At 55.8% G+C, this 18,471-nt stretch overlaps 1 protein-coding gene across 4 annotated transcripts in view; it reads left to right on the top strand.

The window, feature by feature from the left end:
- The window catches only part of OSBP2 (oxysterol binding protein 2), a 63,680-nt gene that overhangs the window by 33,971 nt on the left and 11,238 nt on the right, over nt 1-18,471 (top strand). For all 4 annotated transcript variants that reach the window (XM_021412462.1, XM_021412460.1, XM_021412461.1 and 1 more), the window contains exon 3: nt 10,499-10,749. In XM_021412462.1, coding sequence (XP_021268137.1) covers nt 10,499-10,749 — 251 coding nt within the window. The remainder of the gene's footprint in view (nt 1-10,498; nt 10,750-18,471) is intronic.

Raw genomic sequence — 18,471 nt, 5'->3', positions numbered from 1 at the left:
CCAGCACAGCACTTCTGGAGGAGGAGATGCTGCACTGGGGTTGCTGCCTGGCTGCAGACATGCACGGATGTATGGTGGAGGGGCAATCCCAGGGGATGTTTTTCCAGTAAGTCATTGGTGGTGGCTGCAGTGCAGAGTGCAGCACATGGGGAAACATCAAGGAGCTGCTACCCGTCCTGCTTCGTGCTCCTGTGGAGATTTTTCATCATTGCTGTGCTTGTAGCCCAGGGGAGATGAGCACTGAGTTTGTCTCATCCAGCAGAGCACCAGCCTAGCCGTCAGAGGGAGGGATGCATGTTGCTTTGGGAAGCTGTGTGGGCTCACTGCAGGGGTGGATGAACCCCGAGGAGCTTCTGAGTGCTGACTGAGGCTCCCTGACTGCCCTGGAGCTGGCGTGGACTTGGAACGTTGCATTTCTCCTCTCTCCAGAAAGGAAGTGGTGATGGGACCTGGTCACCAAAGGCAGCAACGGGCAGAGCAGCCCCAGTGCTGTCCCTGACTTTGGGACTGCACACCTTCAAGAAACAGGTCCTGGGGCTGGTGCAGGAAAAAGGGGTGGTAGGAGACAGAAGGGTGGGAAGTGGGGTCAGTCCCCTTGCACTGGCTTTGCGGCTCATCATCTGGGGGACCATCTCTTCCTTGAGTTACTGCCTTCTGATTGGAGCAGGGATTTGGGAAAGGCTTTGGGAAATGTTTTCTCTGCCCAAGCTGTACAGGAAGAGCAGGTGGGGTGGTTTTATTCTATTTTGGATATTTTTCCCTTTTTGAAGAGGGAGAGCAAAGCTGCATTTCTCTGCAGACCTCCTCCCATCACTGCACGGACTCTTGGCTCTCCCCATTCACATCCCACTCCCTCCACGAGTTTCTCTCTCCTTAAGCACTGAAATTCTCCTGGACAGGTTTGGAATTCCCAGCAGGAAAAATGGCTTTGCCCCTTTGCAGGCTTTTGGAATGTGACCTCACTGGTGCAGGAAGGGACTCGGAGCTGGCAGGGAGCCCACGTGTGGCAGAAAGGCTCCTACCCAGCAGTGCTTTAACTTTGTTTGAATGCCTGACCGAGCCCTGGCCCTAATGGGCCAATTTGTCACCGACCGGACTGATTAGATTATCTTTCCATTTCTAGAAAATGAGTTGGTAGGGTTGTGTCTCCATTAATGATTGAGTTGTTAGGGTTGTTTGCCCATTGATGACTTCTCTTTGGCCTCCTGAGAGTTCAGTACCTTGTTACTTGCCTGCTCCAGTGTGCTGGGGAAAGCCTGCAGCACAGAAAGCAAAGGGGACAAGGCAGGAAGGCAGTGGAGCAGTGTCACAGCATCCTCCAACGTGCAGCATTTCAGCCTCTTGATGGTATTTAGGAGAAACACAGAGTGGGGAAAATGTGCTCACAAAGTGGGGATCAGTGCCTGCAGCCTCGCTGCTCTCCGTGAATTAAGAGGTGTTGAGCGGTGCTGATAAAGCGCAGCTTTTCATTAATGGAATGTAGTCACGTAAAAAGGCACACTTTGTTGTGCAGGCATTCATCCGACCTCATGTGGGGGAGATTAGTGGTAATTAGGGAAGCCCTGGGAGCAGTGGATAGCTCTGTTTGTAAACACGAGCATCCCGCAGCCGGCTCCCCATGCAGCACCCATGCTGTGTGTCCTCATCCCATGTGGTTTGCTGTGTGCTCTCCCTGTTGGATGAAATTCTGTCTGTTTCTGCGGATTCCCCCTTGCTTTCTGTTGCTTCTTCTCTGCAAAGGGACTAATGAAGCCTTGTCTTCCAGTTCAAACCCTTGGGCAGTCTGTCTGTCCTGGCACCCATTCTGGCTGACGAGGTTAGTGTGTGTGGGGGTGTGCTCCAGGGCTTCACCTGGTCTGCTTGTAGGGTGTTTGAAACCAAGTGGGATGAAGCCATAGGGTGTAGGTCAGGTCCCTTGGGGCTGCCTGTGAGCTGCTTTCATGGGGCTCTTGGTTACACGTGGGGCAGCGGAGCGAAGGGGCCAGGAGATTTCCATGCTGTTTGCATCCCTCTTTCTCCATTGGCACTTGGTGACCTGTGTGGAATTGGAAGGAGCTGGGTGACTTGCACCCGCCCCGATCCTCTTACACCGGGGTAAGCTGAGCCCAGGCAGATTAACATGTGCAGGAGGGCACGCATTAGCCTCGCATTCTCAAGAATGCTTTCTCCAATATCTTTGCTCATGCAGCTGGGTGAGCTGAGCTTACAAGTCTGCAGGGCAGCGCGGGATATGCATTACCCACTGGGCAGGAGCGGAGATTTCAGGCTGGGCCTTCGCAGTGCCATGAGCAGCCCCCAGCGTGGCCGTGCCTCGCTTCCCTGTGCACCATCCTGCTGGAGGCATGGCAGGGATGTCACTGTCACAGCCCTGTGATCTCCTCCTGCCTCCCCTGCCGCCCTGGAACTCGGTCCCATGTCACATTGTTCTTGTTATGGAGGCTTTGCAGGGAAGGAAAGAGCTGTCACAGCGTCGGAGCGTCCTCTGTGCTTCCCTGCCCGCCTCCCACGAGCCTGCAGCGGGCTGTGTTTTCCCTGCTGACAGGAGGCTTCATTGCTTTAAAGAAGGAAAATAAGAAATCCCAAGCCAAGTTCATCCTTGGTTGCACCAAGCGTGGCATTACTCTGCAGAGGACGGCAGCTCCGAGCATGGCTGTGCCACCGGCCTGTCCCGGCTTTGCTGCTGGGGCAGGGAGCAGAGCCCAGCCCACCCATCAGCTCCACACCCCGTGCTGCTGAAACCAGAGCGTGGCCTGAGGCTGGGAGATATTTAAGCATCATGAAAAATGGATGCTTGGTGACGCACTTAGGAGATATCCGAGACCTGAAGTGGTTTTTGGTAGCTGCATGCCCGGTGTGGTGGCTGACACCAAGGCCAGGTGTCAGGCGCTGCAGAGCAGGGATGTGCAGCCCCATACTGCTCCCTGCCTCAGCTCCTGCTCTGAAGGAATCATAGACTCATTAAGGTTGGAAAAGACCTCTGAGATATCTAGTCCAGCTGTCAACCCATCCCCACCATGCCTGCCGAGCCATGTCCCTAAAGGAAGTCCCTTTGTGCCAAGGGAAGGAGGTGCCAAGGCAGAAGCTTGCTGCAGGTGAGCCCCGTGTGCAAGTCACTGGTGGTTTTGTTCTTCTGTGGCTGTCAGGGCTCTTCCTCCAGCATAGCTTGACATTGTCATTTATGCCACTTCTGCATCTGTCATGGCTCATTGCAGCCTAAGGACGCTGCTCGTGTGCAGCCCAGTGCTGTTTGCTGCCCGCTCCTCTTGCAGAGGCTCCCGTTCCCTGCTCACGGTGCCGTCTGGTTGTGAACGTCCAAACACAAATAACAAAGTTTGTAGGTTTTTCTTCATGTGCTTTGTTCATCTGTTAGACGGGAGCAAATGGCGTTCAATTATTTATGACACTTGCGTTTGTGTGGCTAAATATTCATCAGCAGACTCAGAGGTAGCTCTGAAGCCTTGGGCTGTGCTCGTCCTCCCTGCGGCGTTGTCTCGGGTTGTGTGTTGGCTGTGGATTCCAAGCTCACCCATAAGGCAGGGAAAGCATGGTTGAGTGAAGCACACGGGCTTCCTTATCCTGGTGTCTTCTGCTCAGTGGGCCCAACGGTAAAGTGGAAAATTGAAGGGTATGGAGTCTGGGTGCACCAGGGGATCTACTCCATCTTAAGGAGTCTGCGACTCTGGCTGACACCCGCAGCTTGAGTTTTGGATTTAGGATTATTCTTTTTTTTTTTTAAGGGCTGCCACAGCTATGGATTTGTTGATCTCCCTTCCACTTGCTGTTTCAAGAATGCCCCAAAGGAACGATTTCAAAATTATCATCCGAATTCCACGGTGGAGGTTGTGTTGCACACCAGCAGAGGGTTGGGGACTCGTTTGGCGTCGTTGCCATTGTGTCTTCTTCGGTGAATCTGCAGAAAGGAAGCCCTTGGTTGGGCCTTGATCCTCACTGGATGGCACACGTGGGCTGGCAGGGACAGGCGTGGAGCCTCCAGGCTGGGTGAGGCCCTGGGCAGCCCCATCTGGTGGGTGGCAGCAGGTGATTGGGACCCCTGGGTGGGCTTTAAAGCCCCTTCCAACCCAAGCCATGCTACGATTCTTTGATCGCAAAATGGGATTTTCTGCTGTGCTTTGAATCACTGGGGGAGATGGGGTGGGACGTCAGGCTGGAGATGTCAGCTCAGGAGCAGCCTGGGCAGCTTTGCAGGTGGGGATAGGAGCGCACTGCCCCTGGTGCCCACAGTTAGCGGTGCCTGCCGAGGACAAGCAGGTGTCAGCACGACCCAGAGCCGGCCCTGCTGCCCAGGTCAGTCCACAGCGTGTTGCTGTTCTGAGCTGTAGGATGATAAAGTTCCTATTTTTATCAGAACACTGATGTTTTTCTTTTCCGGTAGTGCGATGTGCAGTGTGAGCGGCCAACTGTCCGGTAATGAACGGTTATTTCCCTATAATCACACCTTCACCACTGGAATTTTTTTCTTTTTTTTATTCAGAGCTGGCTCTTGGCTTCTTCTCTTGCCCATTGTGGATATGGAGAACAGATCATTCCCTTCCACTTCATAAAAATGATTTGTAGACCACGTCTCCCGTCCGTGTTGTCGAGTTTTTGCTGAGTGCTGTCCTTTCGTTCACCTCTCCCTGCAGGATTTGTTTCCCAGCCCTGCTATCATTGCTACTGATGGCTTTTTGTGGAGCGCATCTGCCTCAGGATTGCAGCATCCCAAACCAGGCGCAGGCTCTGGGCTCTGATCAGAAGGCACATCACGTGTCTCAGAGAGGACTGTTCTGTTCATATAACCCCAAATTTCTTCGCTTTTTTTAGCTCCCTTTTCAAAGTTCCATTGTCGCTCGCACTGAACTGGTCGCTCCTCCTGTGCCAAGCAGGCAGTTGTGCACTCTGCTTGGTTGGCACCTCCACCAGAGCTGGTATCTCCACTTGGGGGGTAGGGTGGTATCCTGCACGTAGGCATCCTTCAGGCTCCCTTTCACCACTGTCTCCATACTCTGAGGTTAAGCCCTGCCTTGCAGTGTGCTTTCAGCCTGTCTTTGTTCCCTGCCTTTCCAGAGGGTTGGGGTTGTTCAGGTGATGGGGTCATCAGAAAATCCCGTATGTGCCAGAAAGAGAGAATGGCTGCAGTCCAAACACGGTGCTAGGGGTTATTGTCTGGTAACATGGTCTTGTGACTGCAGCAATAAGACTGCAGGACTGCTGTCATCATCATAAAAATACTTAGTTTTCTCAGTGCTTTTCTTTCAGAAAAGCAGAAGTCCTTTAGATGCATTAGTGGGCTGTGATGCCCAATCCCATTCATGGCGGTGCTTCAGTACTTCATGGGAAAGGATGCAGGTAACAACTGATGGGTCAGAATTCATTGCACGTCCAATGCCACTGTGCAGTAATGAGATTGAAGTCCAAAAACGAAATCTGTTTTGGGTCATTCATGGAAATTTGGTTCTGTGTTGGGTAAGAAGTTCTGCCGGCGCTGCAACAAACCTCATTTGGAGGCTGCTGGTGCCAGGTCTGAAGGCAGCTCCAGCTTTGTAAAGCACATTTTGGGCCAGGCTGATGCTCAGAGTTGTTAGTTAGCACCCACACGATGGGCAACGTGGAGCTCATCGTGCTTGGAAATGGATCCTTGCAGCCCTGCGAGCATGAGTCTTGGGGAGAGCAGCAAGGGATGGGTGCTGGAGACGGCCTGGCACCTATGGATTGCCTTGGCTGGCCTCCTTGATTTCATCACCTGCTGATGGCTTGCAAGAAATCATTCTGCAGCATCATTCCTTCCAAAGAGGTGTCCTGTCGGGATCAATGTGCTGCCATTGTTGTGGGGTTGCAGCTCCCTCAGATTCCTGTACCAGGGCGCGTTTGCCTCGTGAGCTGTAATTTATCCTGGGTAAGAGGCGAAGCCATCGACTTCGGTTGCTCTTTATCCCTTCGGTTTCTTGTTCTTAGGTTTTTCAGTTGTGTTCCCGTGGTGCTCGCTGACCTGAAAAACCAAGCAAGCAGTGTAACATGTCACAGTGGCACTGTGCTTAGGTTTGGCTCCAGCCAGTTGCACCGGAGCTTTAATGAAACCACAATTACAGAAACCAAGAGGTGGAATCAGAACCAAGGAAGATGCTTTCCTGCTTTATTTCAGCATGGTGAGGTGTAGGGGTGCCGTGCTGGCCAAGCTGGAGGTCTCTGCTCCAGCCCTGGGCCAGCTTAGGCCACATCTGTGAAATCCTTAGCTTTGGATTTCTGCAAAACCTGAGCGTTTGGCTTCTCACCGTGGTCCTAATGGATTTCAGGCAGATCTGGGTCAGTCTGGGAGCTCTGGGTCTGTTCTGTGCTGCCCCAAGCTGGGTGCTGGTGTTGCCCCAGGGCTGGGTCCCAGTGCGATAGAGGAAATGTCACAGCTGGCAAATATCTGCTATTTTTAGGCCTGAACAGCTTTCCATTTGCATTAGCAGTAGAAGAAATATCCTTGCCAGGATGGTGATAATTGCAAAGCGATCACCCAAATTTGGAACGATTTATGACTGATTATTTGCTCTGTTATTTTGATGATTAATTGCCAGCCTAATTCTTTACAACCCAAAAGTACCGCCTGGGCCTGCTTGTGCAGATGCTGTAGGAATTCATCCCTCTCCTGGCAGCCGGTGAAGCTATTAAATATAGATACCCATTTCCATTTCGTATTCATAGCTATTAAAAGCGACGAAAAGCGGATGAGGCTTTTGGAGCCATCGTGGAAATTGCTCCAGTTGAGGAATGGCTGGTGACCAATGTCCATGCACCGTGGCTGGTCCTGGTGGGAAAGGCTCTGGTTCCCAAATGGGGTCCGTGGCGGCGGCTGCAGACCAGCAGGGTGGGTGTCTGCTGGAAGTGCTGTTGGTTTTCCTGGAGGTTTTGCCCGTGGTCTCCCTGGCAGAGGTTGGGTTTGCTGCTTGCTTGTCCCGCAGACCTTCGCCGTGTTGCCTGGAAGAGGCTCCAAACCAAATCAGCGTGGGATTTTCTCTTGCATTTCCATACAAAGCCCCTGGGTATATGGAAAGGCATACACTGACGTTTGTTAGATCCAAGCCCACTGAGATGAAGCTCTGCTTTCTCAGTAGGAAGCCTTGTTATCCATGATGATGGTGGTGTCCTGGGAGCATCAAGCACAGGCTGGTTGGATGCAGCTCCTAAAGGCACCAAGGGTGGAATCTGTGAGTTGGCTGCTTCTGCAACCCTCTGGCTGTGGAGCAGGTAGTTTTCCAGGTGCACTTCAGGGATCTGGGGGCTTCCCAGCTATGCAGAGAGAGATGAGCAAGCTCCGTGTGAGGCATGGCATGGGCTGTGCTGACTTCCCATGGGGAAGCTGTAGTGGCATGGAGCTTCCAGTTGTGGTGATGCTCTGGGTGTCCCTGTCCCCAGGTGGCAGCTTTTGCTGTGCCTCAGCAGAGCGTCTCACTGGGATCAGTGCTGGCTGCCTGTCTCGTTCCATCCTGCTCAATCCTACATTGGTGTCCCTTGTCTTGTGCCCAGCAGCAGAAAGCCAGATTGGATTTATTGAATGGAACCTTGAGAGGCGAACGGGGCAGGGCTGCAGGAAGGGCTGGGAGGGAAGTTAGAGGGGATGCAGGACGGGGAGAAGTTAAAGGGGATGCGGGAAGGAAGGGACTTTCTGGAAGTGAGGATGCAGGGATGGGAATGGTTTCTGCTCGTGGAGCAAAGGAGGGTCAGGGTGTTGGAGCAGAGCCTTGGTGCTGGACCCCGAGGGGAAGGCAGGAGGTGGCACAGGAGCAATCAGGGCATTAATCTTGTGCCCTTGTGTTGGAGACATCCCTGCTGGGCTCAGAGCTCATCAAACCCATGGCCTCCTCCTAAACCATCCCAAACAGCTATCCTGGCTCCGTGCATCCACGGAAACACCTGAGCATGGGGTTGCTGTTGTGGCACAGCCCCCAGCTGGTCACCTGCCACCTCCTGTGTCACCGCTGCCTGTGCAGGGAAGTGCCACCTCCTGCAGCCCACCGCTCTCCACCAGCGCAGGGGGAAAAGCTGCAAGCAGGGTTTAGCTGAGGGAAATTCAAGAGGCAGAAAATGAGGCTGTAATGGGAGCGTCTGCCTCGCTGAGCTCCTCGTGAGCTGCTGCCCCGGGCTCCGAGGGCTGGTGTTGTGCTGTGGGTTTGGGAAGCAGCTCGAGGAGGCTTATGGCCGCTGGCTGCTGATCCATTTTACATAGATTAAATAGCATCACAGCTCCAAAAATAATCCTCCGGGCTTGCGGCGAGGCCCACTGTTCCTATAGCAACTGGTTCATACCAGTGCCCTACAAATAAAAATCAAAACAGATTTCCTTTAAGTTTGTTTGCAAGTCAAAACAGAGTGGGAAACAGAGAATGAAAGACTCCAGGCCAAACAAACTGAGGGCCCTCAGCTGCTCCTCGCATACCTTGCACTCTGACCCTTCCCCACCCCACAGCCCTCCTTTGGGCACCCGCTGATTGTTTGATGTCCTTAAAACTACCTGGAGCCAGGGTCCCACACATAGCTCTTCTTGCCATCGGAAAGGAGCGAGGGCTGAGGAGTTTCTGAGGGCCCCATCAATCCCTTTTTGCCCATCATGACACAGGGGTGTCCTGGGGGTCGTGGTGGAGGGCTGGGAGCTGCTTCGGGTGCTTTGCACGAGCATTTCTCCTTCAACTCGTCTGTGATTTGATTGTAACCACAGCTTCGGGTTTCCTTCTTTCCATGCTTTGATTTCAGCTCATTACAGCCAATTTTTGCTGTTCAGCGAGTGAAGTGAAACACCTTCTGGGTGCTTATACAATTCTGCACAGCAGCAAGAAATGGGAGAGGGGGATTTGAGGTTAAACGCTGCCTGGGGCAGGCAGGGAGATGCTTCCTGCTGCTCGCTGCTCCTAAAGCACTATTTGTTGCAGCTGTAAATAAGGGAAGATTGTCTTTGAGAAGCATCACTCATGTTTGCACACTGAAAAATGCCAAATTTGATTCTTCCCCTGCCGTCACACAGGGAGAATGGTGGCTTTGGTGTCACAGTGGTAGGTGCCTGCACGCTGTCTGTGATGGAAACCAAGCTGGGGCCGTTGGCTTGTGCTTGTGGTGGGTTTACAGGGCAGTGCTTGGCTGCTGAAGGCCAGCTGCAATCACCTCAGTCACTGAATGGAGAGAGAGGGGTTGCCAGGGTGCCTTGTGTGCCCCAGGGTGGTGGACAGTGCTGGAAACAATTGAAACAGGATGCAGACCTTAGAGGGGTTCTGGTTAGTTTTCCTTACTGAATACTTAAGTTTTCCCTCTGGATCTGGTGAGGTTGACATGTTCAAGACACCAGCAGCACAAGCCTGGGGCACCTTTTGGGATGCATCCTGTGTTGCAAGCCCACATCCTGTGTTGCATCCTGGGATGCAAGCCCCGTGTTCCCTCCCTTCTCCCTCTGCCTGTCACCTCCATCCATCCCCAGCCCTGTCCCTGTGTGCTCGGAGCAGCAGGACTGTTCTTGTTTGTGGCACCCTGTCCCTGGCAGGGGGCTGGAACCAGACGGTTGGTAAGGTCTCTTCTGGTCCAAGCTATCCTGGGATTCTGTGGTTCTTTGGAGCTGGCTTCTGACAGATTTTGTTCTGCTTTCCCATCCTTGAGCTGTGCAGGATGAGCCCTGTCCCTGGGCTCTGCCTCCTTGTCCTGATCCGCTCTTCCTGAATATCCTCGTAGGAGCACCCAGCACGTGCCCGGGTGCATGGTGATGGGGTGCTCCCTCTGCAGGCCCTGCTCTGTGCAGCACCAGCACTGAGCTGGGAACCTCACGTCCCCTGCCTGGGCAATTTGTAGGAATGCACCGCGTTACACTGCTCTGTTTCAGGTTGGATTTCTGTTTTTCATCACCCAAGTGTTCTGGAGTTGCAGCTGTAACCATTCCTGTTGTATCTGAGATGCTGATTGTGGTTTTCTGCCCTCTGAAGTGGGGAAGGTTTGGGGTAGAGGCTGTTTCTAGGACCACCATTTCCTCGGCATGGTGTGGACCTGGCAGAGCCCTGGCAAGGTTCATTTGTGGGCTGGGTCCCCAAAACACAACCCCTATGGCTGGGAGTGGTGTCCCAGTGCTCCCTGAGCTCTGGCAGCTTGGGGCTGTGCCCCCTGTCCTGGGAAGCCTGTTCCATGCCCACCGCCCCCTGGTGCAGAACCTTTCCCTGTGTCACCCAGGCTGAGCAGCCCTGCACTGCATCCCAGTGGCAGCGGGAGGAGCCCTCCTGACACCCCTGGATGCTGTCCCAAATGGTTCCTTGTGTCATGCTCTGTGTCCCTGTGCAGAGGGATGCCAGCGAGATGGGCGAGCAGGGTGTCGGGGCCGGGCTCCGTGCCCCTTCCCTCTGCCCTGGCACATCCCAGCCTGCAGCCTGTGCTGGAGAAGGCAGGAGGAGGAGGAGGAGGAGGCAGGAGGTCCCCCTGCCCGCTGGTACAGTCCGGGGGTAACCATGGAAACTGTTTTTTTTTTTCTCCATCCCTCCCTTTGCAGATGACTCGGGTGACGAGGAGCCCGCCTCACAGTCAGACAAGAGCGAGCTGCACAGCACGCTGAAAACCCTCTCGAGTAAGCTGGAGGACCTGAGCACTTGCAATGACCTGATCGCCAAGCACGGGGCGGCCCTGCAGCGCTCGCTTAGCGAGCTGGAGAACCTGAAACTGCCAGCTGAGAGCGGCGAGAAGATCAAGGCTGTGAATGAACGAGCCACGCTCTTCCGCATCACCTCCAATGCTATGATCAACGTAAGTGCCGCCACGTTTGCATGGAGTCGGAGGGAGAGGCACCTTCTCCTCCTCTTCTTCTGTTGCCCTTCCCTCTCACGCGGCCCCATCTGCTCCCTGTGCATCGTCCCAGTCCTTGGGGTGGCTGGGTCAGGGGCCTGCTGAGTCTTTGCAGCACGCTTGCTAGGTGAGCTGCTCCAAAGCTGGTTGGGAGGCATGGTGCACCAAGAGGTTGGGGTGCAGGGGGTTTTTGGACCATTCCTGGGGATGGCTTTCAGGCCAGCCCAGCAATTCAGCCTGCTGCGGGTTCGGAGCCCGTCCTCTGGTTGCTTGCACCTTCACTAATGTTGGTGAAGCCACCCTTGTTTTGCACAACAGGGGTTTAACCCCGCAGTGCACTCCCCAAGCACTTTGCTGGAGCCACTCGCTGCTCCCTGCCCTGTGCTTCCCAATGGGCTTTTGTACAGTTCCTTCTGGGGTGTGAGGCTCTTTCCCAGCGAAACAGCTCTTCCTGGGGAAGGGGGAGAGAACAAAATGAAATAAAATATTTAAAGGGGGAAAAAATTCAAGCCTGACAGTCGTAGAATAATGCATGAAGGCAGAGCTCGGGGAATTGTGAAGGGAGCTCAGCTGTCCCAGCCCTGAGCAAAACGGAGGTGGTGTGCTGCCTTACGTGTGCTTGGAGGAATGCCGATCCCGGCGGCTGCATGCTGGTCCCAGAGGGTGTTTGCTGGGGAGAGGCTTTCCCGTGGCAGTGCGTGGTGTTCGGGGGGTAACTGTGCAGCTGTGTGGAGTTTGGCAAAGTGTTGGGAGCGGGGTTGGCACGGTGTGCCTGGGTTTCCCGTTGGGATGTGTCAGCAGCAGCCAGGAGTTTTGGGAAGGGGTGAGCAGGGCAATGCCTGCTGTGTGCTGAGGTGGTGGTGGTTGTGGCATGATAAAGGCTTGAGTCGGGGCTTGGCCGTCTGGACAGTGGGAAACAGCACCAAAACAGTGAGGAAAAGGTGGGAGGAACTCAGCGTGGTGAGCCCACAACGGAGTGTGAGGAGCTCTGGATGCCGGAGGTTCTTGAGCAGTGTACTTCTCTACATCAGCTTGTGGCTGAGCTGCTTGAGCAGCTGGGGTGCTTTGGGGGGGGGCTTAGAGGATCTTGTAGCCCCCCCGGGAGCATTTCTGCGCCTGGATTTACCTCGTTAGCACAGAGTGTGACCTGCTGAGGCCCTGCTGGCAGCCTCGGCTGGCTGTGTGAGCGCAGAGCTACCAAAACCTGTAAGGAAATGTTGGACATCCCAACAGACGAGCCCGTGGCAGCCAGCCACCTCCCGGCAGCAGAGGGGAGCACGCTGTCTCACGTACGTCCTGCCACCACCCAGTGTGCTTCTGATGGGCCAGAGCTCTGTGCAACCCCATCCCCAGTTCGGGACCCGTGTGACAGGTGATGCTGCAGCGCGGTCCCGTTCCCATCCAGCCGCGTGCGATGGCATTATGTAAATGTCCCCGTGCCTCGGGAGCGGCGGCAGGCAAGTAGAAATAAGGAAATACATATGGAAATCCAGCAGCCGTCTGTTAAGGTGACCTCTGCGCTGCAAACGTGCTGTGCGTGCCACTGGGGGCTCCCCGCAGCCCCCCCTCCTGCCGGTGGGATCTTCATCCTCCTCACCCTGCACGTCCCTGCACGAGGGATGCTCTTCAAGAAGTGCAGACGCAAAGGGATGGGCTGAAGAGCGGGGCAGCCCCACAATGTGCGCCCAGCCCTCTGCCCACCGCTCCTGCCCTGGTTTTGAGACCTTGCGTAATAATGCACCGGGAGAGCCACGTGGCAGAGCCGAGCCCGACGGCGCTGGGACTTGAGGAGCATCCGAGAGGAGACGCGGCCAAGCGATCTGCCACGGGGGAGGAGTGGGAGGTGCGTAAAAATAAGAAGGAACTAATTAAAAGGGATAATAAGAGGAGCGGAGACGAAGAGCAGCGTGGGCTCTGGGGCTGAGCGCGGAAAGCTCCTGTATCAGAGCTGGGCAGCAGGCAGCAGCCCCATGGACACGGCGAGGGAGCTGGCTGGGGCGGCAGGAAGAACTCGGCGTGCTGTGGGCGTTGCTGGGAATAGGGTTTTAATGGGGATGGATTTTGCTACAACGAAGCAGAGACGGCCGAGCCATGTGCTGAGTGTAACTGTCCCTCTCTTCGTTGTTTTTTTTTTTTGTGGTTTCTTTATTTGAGGTTGGTGTGAGCGTGGGGAGCAGCAGGGTTGGCTGCAGGGGGGGGTTCTGCCCTGAGCTCTGCGAGCAGCTCGGCCTCAGGAGGAGGAGCGAAGGCAGAGGAAGGCTCTGCAAGGAGGGCGAGGGTGTGCTGCAGGGCTGGAGGTGCTGAGATTTCATGGGCGTGTGTTTGGGGATGAGATTTGCCTGGTCACCAGGATGCAAAGGACTGAGGCTGTCCCTACAGGAGGCCAGGCTGCCTTACCCACAGGGGTTTCTCTTACCCATGGAAACAGAGTTGCCCGGAGCACTGTCACCCCTCCTGGTGTCTGGAGACGTTGTCTGAGCGCATCCCACAGCCCGCTGGGAGGATGCTGGATGCAGCCTTGGCATCTCTGCGACGTGCTGGAGGATGTGGTTCCCTGGGGCTGGGAATGGGCTGCTCTAATCCTGCCCAAATTTGCTGTTTTAATGCAGTGCTGAGCATCCCGTGTCCCCGTGGGATGGTGCTGTGATTAATCTGCGCTCCTAAAACGGCCTCACCGTTAAAGCAGACTGATGTGTGGCACGTGCTCCCAGCAGCACCACGCTCACTGTTGTGAATGGCTGCAGGGACAGCTTAACCCCTGCCTGTGTCTGTGTTGGATTGCAGGGCTGCTTAAAGCTGATAGGGGTCCCCTAAACCCACTGCAGGCAAAGCAGGAGGATGGATCCCACCTCCCCTCTGCCCCCCACCAGCATGCAGGGCTCTCCCAGTTCAGCCCAGTACACCCATGGAGCTGGAGGAGCCCTGCACCCCCATTGCTTGTGCTGATTTTGCTCCCGGAGCCCATCCTTGCGTGGCCTGTGTTAGTTATCTGTGCTGCACCGTGTGCTCTGATCCGTGCATAGGAAACCATGTCACCGACCCAGAAAGCCCGCAGCTTTGGGATTAAATCTCCAACCCAGCCCTAATCCCTGGCAGGCAAGGAGGCTGTGGCCAGGGGTCTGGGGTGATACGCACTGCTGATGGGGGGGGGGATTTGTCACCGTGGGGGCTGCTCGTGTGGGGACCCTGTGGCTGTGTACAACGGCTCAGAATGGCTCCCAGGCAGCTTGCAGGAGCACCCTTGATTGCTGTTTTAATTTCAGTCTCTGTGCTGAAAGCCGGCACACAAACCCCATTCCTTCCACTGCAACACAAGGGCTGGAGTAGCAGCGTGCTGGCTCAGCTCTGCCATTAACTATAAAGGCATTTGGGTTGCTGGGGAGGCAGTGCAAGCCTGGAACTGGAGATCTGCTCCCATGTCCTTTGGCAAAGTTGGGACAGCGCTAGGGAGCAGCGTGTTGCTCCGAGACTCCAGAGGAGCTGCCATGAATCCTGGCATCACCGCTGGGCCGGCTCCTTGTCCCACTGAGTGCAGCTGTCCCGCAGTGATGGGCTGCAGGGATTACAGGAGCCTCGTTAACACAGCCACACTGAGGGAGGGGATTTGCTGCTGTCCCCACGCTAATCCCCTGTAAGGGCTGGATTACATGGCTCCAGCTGCTGGGAGCGGGGCTGGGGTCGCTGTGGGGGGCTTCACCCCTGCGAGGGCCACACAGGTAAAGCTTCTGTGACTCGGGTTCTCCATGCTGTGTACCAAGGTGCGGGCAGGAACAGCTCTCAGCATCTCCACATTGAGGCATTAATGAGCTTCCTTATGCTTATGCACCGTTATTTTGTGGTGGTGCACTGAGCCCTGCGCTTCGCAGCTCCCTTCTCGCAGCCCTGTGCCGGGGAGCAGCGGCTCTTGGTGTGCCCCTGCCCTCCTTTCAGGATGCTGCTGAGCAGCTGGGGTCACCCCGAGGGCTCTGCGGGGATTTGCTGGCGTTTCAGCCATCTGTGCAGCTCGGGATGTTTCCCTACACTGCTGCTCCATGGGCCCTGGCTGTGGGCACTGTGCTCAACATCACGTCTCGTTGCCATCCTGCTGCGCGTGCGAGCTGATTTGGGGTTGAGACCAGCTCCATCCTGCACTCTTTGCGTTTTCCCTTTTGCTTTCTGTTTCCACTGGGGAGGAAGAGAAAGGTAAACCCTCTCTTAGTTCAAATTCCACGTGTATCTCGCTGCTCTCAGTGCAAACCGCTACGTTTTATGTTGCGCTGTGTGACCGGAGCGCTGACGTGGTGTTAATGTGTTCCGAGCTAAAAAGAGGATCAGAAATGGCCCTTCCCTTGGGATATTTTCTGCTAAGCAGCAGCACAGCTGTGTCCCTGCCTTTTGATGAGTCCAGGAAGGAAGGGAGCACTTATCTACGCAGCACCGGGCGCGTGCAGAGCGGCAGGATGCTCCTTCCCGCGATGAATGAAGAAACAGCCCTTGCTGCATAATGCACCTTTGAAAAGGAGATGATGGGGCACATCTGGCAGTTCCCTTCTCCCACGCTGGATGATGGAGCAGTCCCACGGGGCTGTTCCTGCAGGACCCTGTGCAGCTTTAAGCACAGTCCCTTGGCATCCATCACCGGGCTGTGGGGCTGGGGCTGGGGGCAGCTCTGCTCTCTGAGGCTTCCTGAGAGGCACAAAGTCTGGGCACAGCCCCATGCTGTCGCTCACCTGGGTGCTTCCATGCTGATTCCATTCATCTCTGTGTTCTGCGTGGCTCATCGCTGTCCTCAAGGTGTGTGAGACTGTCACCTCGTCAGGACTCGGGTGACATCGGGTCGTTGCTGTCAGCCACATCAGTAATCTGTGGGATGTGAGTGACGTGCTCGTTAGTCTGCAGCAAGCTGTGCAGTCTGGCGTTGTGATGAGAGTGTGAATGCTGCTGGGTTTGTCCATCCCATGGGGGTATTGGTGACACCCTGCGTCTCCCTGTGCTGGGATCTGCAGGAGCCTTGGGGCTGCTGTGCCACAAAGCCACTTTGTGCCACCGTGTTCTGATGGCATTTGCAGCCCCACTGCCCAGTGCTCGGTTGGAACCTGGTGCATAGTCTTGGAGAGAAGAGCCCTGCAACCCTCTGCCACCTGCCTACAGGTGACCCTGGGCTCCCAAGACCTTGTGCCCATAATGCAGGGCTTACTGCCATCTGTACTCACTGGTGACATGGCAGAAGGGCTGGGTGATGGACAGTGAGCACCTCTGGGCTGCTCAGAGGTGACTCAGCAGCCTCCCTGCGTGCCCCCCTTCTCCTCCAATTTCCTTCTTCCTTATTTTCCAGCTGCTGCTCCCAATCCCTGCCTGAATGCTGTCATGATGTCAAGAAGTGCTCCGCTCCCTGGGCTGTGAGGTTGGGCACTGGGGCCGGGTCCCAGCTCAGTGTGCCCTGTCCCTTCTGATCTGGAGGACCCAAAGCAACCTCCCACCACATGGGGTGTGATGTGGATGGCTGTGTCATCTATAGGACGGCTTTGCCCTGTGCCCCTGCCTTGTTGGGGATGGCTTCTGGCTGGGTTTCATCCTGCAAGCCCTTCCCCTGTTCACCAGGGCCTCTCACTTGCTGACCTCCCCGAGGACGGCCGTTCTCCCTGCGCCGTGTGGATTTACAGCTCTGTCTCACTTGCAATCCAGCTCAGGTTAAATTTAGCTGCCTCCCCATGAGGATTTTATAAGCTGGATTTTGCTGCGTTGCTCCTGCACAGGCGCTACGGCTGTGGCGTCTGCACCTTTGGAGTGAAATGAATGGGTGGTGACCCACGCCAGGATTGGCCCGAGGGGACATCAGTGACAGGGCCACCCCTTTGTCCCCGGCCACATCCTCGCACAGTGACAGCTCTACGGAGCTTTGTCACTGCTGGGGGTGAGGTGACAGCCACCAACCGGCGCGGGAAGCAGCAATGCCCGGGTGGTGACATGGATGCTGCAGGCTCCCAGCCAGCACTGCCGCTGCCCCTTTGAGGTAGGCTGGGAAAGGGGCATATCCCACACTGGGGCGGTACGGCGTTGCTCCGGGTGCTGTTTTAGGATGGCTGGAGCACGGATGGGGTCTCGGGCACCGCTGATGTGAATGGGGCAGGTCTGTGGGACAGCGTGGCACTGCCTTGATGGTGTCTTGCTTGCGAGGAGAGCTGCAGCCCCAGCTCTTCTGTCTGTGGGAGATGAACCCTCGGGGCTGGGGCCTGCCCGTGCCGCTGTGGCTGCTCAGTGCTCTCTGCAGGGTCACCCATTGGGTGAGGACAGATCCTCCTGGCTCTGGTGCTGCTTCTCAGTGGCCGTGCTTCAGAGAACTTTTGTGCTCACAGATGTCCTCTTTCCCGGTGCTATTTGCAAAGCACGTGGCAGCTGTGGCTCCGCAGCAGCACCAGCCCTGCAGAAAGCACCAGGATGGATGCCATCGGGGGATGATGCCATCCCAGAACAGGGACCTTCGTGTCCCCATGCTGAGCAGCAGCGTGCCACCACAGTGTGCCCAAGGGCACGTGCCCAGCACGCTGCCGACTGGAAGAGGAAGACACCGGGAAGGGGAAGATGCAGCTCTTTGCATTTTTGCAGCTTTAACCACGTGAAACAAGCTGTGCCACGTCCTTCGGTGGAAGGCAGCAGCGAGCGGGGCTTTAATTATTGCTTCTGACAGCTGGGGAGGGCTGCGGCCCCGGAGACCATCAGAACACGGCGCTTTGTGTTTACTTCTTTGTCCTGGGGAGAGATCAGCGCAGGAGTGCTGCTGGCTGGTGCTGTGCAAAGAGCTGCCCTGACACGGCACTGGCACGTCCCCTTGTCATCAGTGACCGTGGGGACAGCCCAACCGGTGACAAAGGGCCAGGAAGAGCCGAGGTGCTTTTCTTGGGGACATCAACGCCACGCGTAGGTCCCGGGATTTCTCCTTCAGCCACTGGGGACAGGCTCAGGAGAGCCCATCTCCCGTTCCCATCATTTCCCGTCACACCCCAAACATTCCATTTCCCATCGCCACCTTAAAGCCGGTGCTTGGGGTGCTGCCAGGCGCTCCCAGCGCATCGTTTCAAAGCCCCGGAGCCAGGACAGCTGGCAGTGCCCATGTGGGTGCCGGCCAGTGGCACTAAATGGGTGTTTGGGGTCGGGTCGGGGACCTTCAGAGCAGGTAATGAGCTTTGCCGGGCGGGGAAGGTCGCGCCGCTATCTGATTACTTACCCTTCTGCTTTCATCCTCTTATTGCAATGCATCAGCGTAATAGGAGAGGAGAGCCTGCCAGCTCGGCATGGCTTAGTTTGAATGGGTGCTGGGAGAAAGGCTCACGGAGGGAAAAAGGGATTTTCTTGGGGGGGAGGCTTTAGCTTGCAGCTGGGTGTGAAGGCATCTGGGGCATTAGGGCAGGGTGTGCCCGGCGTGGTCTCATCCTGCCTGGAGGAATGCGAGCCTGCGTGGGGTAACGTTGGAGCTCGGGTGGGTGCAGATCTCCGTGGTCATAACGGTGCTTCCTAAAGTCAGAGATGGGAATGGAAAGCATGAAAGCTGCTGCTCTGTGCTGCTTGCCTGCAGCATTGTGCTGTGTCGTTTCTGGTGGTGTTAAGCATAAAACTTCTTCCCCTGGATGAGACTCAAATCCCGCTCCTGTCCAAAGGTTTGACAGAACCTGATGAGTCAGAGCTTTTCACGGATAAACCCTTTTA

The sequence above is a fragment of the Numida meleagris genome, chromosome 14 (genome assembly GCF_002078875.1).
Source record: "Numida meleagris isolate 19003 breed g44 Domestic line chromosome 14, NumMel1.0, whole genome shotgun sequence".
NCBI classification, from domain to species: Eukaryota; Metazoa; Chordata; class Aves; order Galliformes; family Numididae; genus Numida; species Numida meleagris.
The sequence above is the reverse complement of the archived record's forward strand: the minus strand, read 5'-3'. Positions and strand labels throughout refer to the sequence as shown.